Source organism: Hipposideros armiger, unplaced genomic scaffold, assembly GCF_001890085.2.
Source record: "Hipposideros armiger isolate ML-2016 unplaced genomic scaffold, ASM189008v1 scaffold_796, whole genome shotgun sequence".
Classification (NCBI taxonomy): domain Eukaryota; kingdom Metazoa; phylum Chordata; class Mammalia; order Chiroptera; family Hipposideridae; genus Hipposideros; species Hipposideros armiger.
Genome location: NW_017732146.1, coordinates 786484 through 788730, shown reverse-complemented (window position 1 = coordinate 788730; position 2247 = coordinate 786484). Strand labels below are relative to the sequence as shown.

The following is a 2247-nucleotide window of genomic DNA, read 5'->3' as shown; positions in this document are numbered from 1 at the left end:
GTATACTTATTTCTTGGAAGTGTCAAGTTCTTATTTTGGGAACAGTTCTATTGCTCTGAGTGCAATGGAAAAAAATAGGTAGTGTTCTAAGAGTCAACAAGCTCTTGCTGGTATTGAACAAAAGTGTAGTCAGTCGCTCACTCACCTTTTTACTTAAGTGGGGACCATTAGCCCCCCCAATGCCTCTCTGCACGGATGGTGGCACTTGATACACATCTTGTTCCTGGATACCATGGCCAGTAGGTACTTGGTAAATTCCCTGATTTTGGTAGGAAGGTGGCACTTGATAAATGACATCTCGAGGAGCGCCCTGTGAGTTTGGCACTTGATAGACCTTCTGTTGGCCAAAGGTCTGGTGCATCAGTCCAGAAGTAGGCTGGTCTTGATTGGAGGAGGTCTCCTGTATGGGGCCAATCAGAAGCTTCACCCGGTTGCCCGGGACAATGCCTTGCCGACCATGTAAGGAGCAGAGCCACCATCCTTCCAGTCCTCCTGTGTTCTGCTCTATGACAGTCAGGATGTCTCCCTTGCGAAAGGCCAGTTCCTCAGCACACTCTGGGACATTGTCATATAAGGCTCTTGCCATAAGATTCTATGAGGGAAAGAACAGAGGGAGATCATGTTAGAATATTAGCACAGTCCCTTTAACACTTAAAGCCCATGCTCTTATGGAGAGGCATGCTTCCTGGAAAGAAGAGAAGAATAAATCTGAACAATAGCCTATAAGGAGAAAAACAGATGGTGCAGACAAAAGACAGATACATATATACTCTGTCTGCCACCAATGACATCAGACTGCCTCCTTGGAAAAGCTCAGAACACCACAAGAGTTCTTTCCTCTAGCAGTGGATGCAGTGCCAAGGAGCCAAGACTCAGATGATGGTTCACTATACAAAATGGTTTTCTTCCTTTCTTAAAGCCAGCATAAGGAACAAAATACTCCAAGATATTCAGATGTATACAACTGACGTTTCTCAATTTTTCATATATCGGAGGTAAAAAAGTCAAAGAACATCCCTAATAATAAACAGTACAAATGGCATTTAAAATGGAACAAAAGTACACTTATATATGCATGGCAGGGCTTACAAATTCTTATTTTCAGTTGACCACTAGGTATACAGGGAGAATCTCCAAGCAAGCATTTTTTCCCATGCTAATCAAGCATAGAGCAGAGTGGGGCAGTAGTCTGTATCTCCAGATTTGCTGGCAAGGAGCTACAAAGAGTTTATCACACAGAGGTAGTTGTTGTCTTTTTCTCTTTTTTTTTTATTCACACCTTTCCTGAAGCCCCCTCCTCACCCTGCCAGTATTTCCTACTTCTTGAGTCTCGCCATTCACATCAGAAAGGCTGTGTCTTCCCCCTTTCAAGGGACCCAAAACACTTTCTCTCTTTGTATGAAGGCCTGTCTGGCACATTCAGCACTAAGCAGACAGCCAAAGTAGGCATTCAGCAGAAAGTGGGCAGGCAGTACGTGCTGACATTCTTGGGAGCCTTTCAAAGGCTCCAAAGATTTTATTCCTTGGCATTAGTAGCGTTTTCCAGCATGATGGCAGCCATCACCACATGCCGGCTCCTTCCTAGCACACAGACGAGTCAGGGAACCTTGTAAATCTACCGCAAGCACTTGGAAAACTAAACGCGATCTCTCTAGTGCTTCACTAAAATGTCTGGATGCACTAGATGTTACTGTGATGATGATCATTTGTGGGAGAAAAGGTTGCTGATAGGATGGACCATGTTGGTGGCGTTATATAATAGTGGAATTGGGGCTGCAGTTTGGAACTTCTGTCCCCTGTTTTCTTCTCTAGAGATGTGAACTTGATCTTTCAGCCTCATGCTTTGCATTCCTTTATAACTGACACACACTAATCATCTCTCCCTGTACTGTGCTCTGTAACCACAGGTCTGGCTCTGTGTGCTGGTTCTCTGCTATAGGGTGGTTGTGCTATGTGAGGGATCTCCCCTCTGGTCAGTGGTTGGGAAAGGGTCCGACTTTTACTCTGTGAACTAAATTCCTCTTAGTGCAACCACTTAACCTAAGGAAAGGAGATAAAGCCATAGAGGTCAGTACCCAGGAGGCCTGGTGATGCTCCTTAAGAATAAGGCTGAAATCCCTGTTCTTGAGAAGTTTGAAACCAGGAAGTGTATGACGTAGACAGGTAAGCAGTAAGAAAAGCCAAAGGGAAAATGAAGGGTGTGTGTTCCAGGTGAAAGTTTTACTTTGTATTTATATTCTAGGAAGC

The 2247-nt window shown here is 44.3% G+C and overlaps 1 protein-coding gene across 3 annotated transcripts in view; it reads right to left on the bottom strand.

Moving 5' to 3' along the window:
* NEDD9 (neural precursor cell expressed, developmentally down-regulated 9) overlaps nt 1-2247 on the bottom strand; it is a 196374-nt gene that overhangs the window by 27926 nt on the left and 166201 nt on the right. For all 3 annotated transcript variants that reach the window (XM_019628479.1, XM_019628480.1, XM_019628478.1), the window contains one exon: nt 146-592. In XM_019628479.1, coding sequence (XP_019484024.1) covers nt 146-592 — 447 coding nt within the window. The remainder of the gene's footprint in view (nt 1-145; nt 593-2247) is intronic.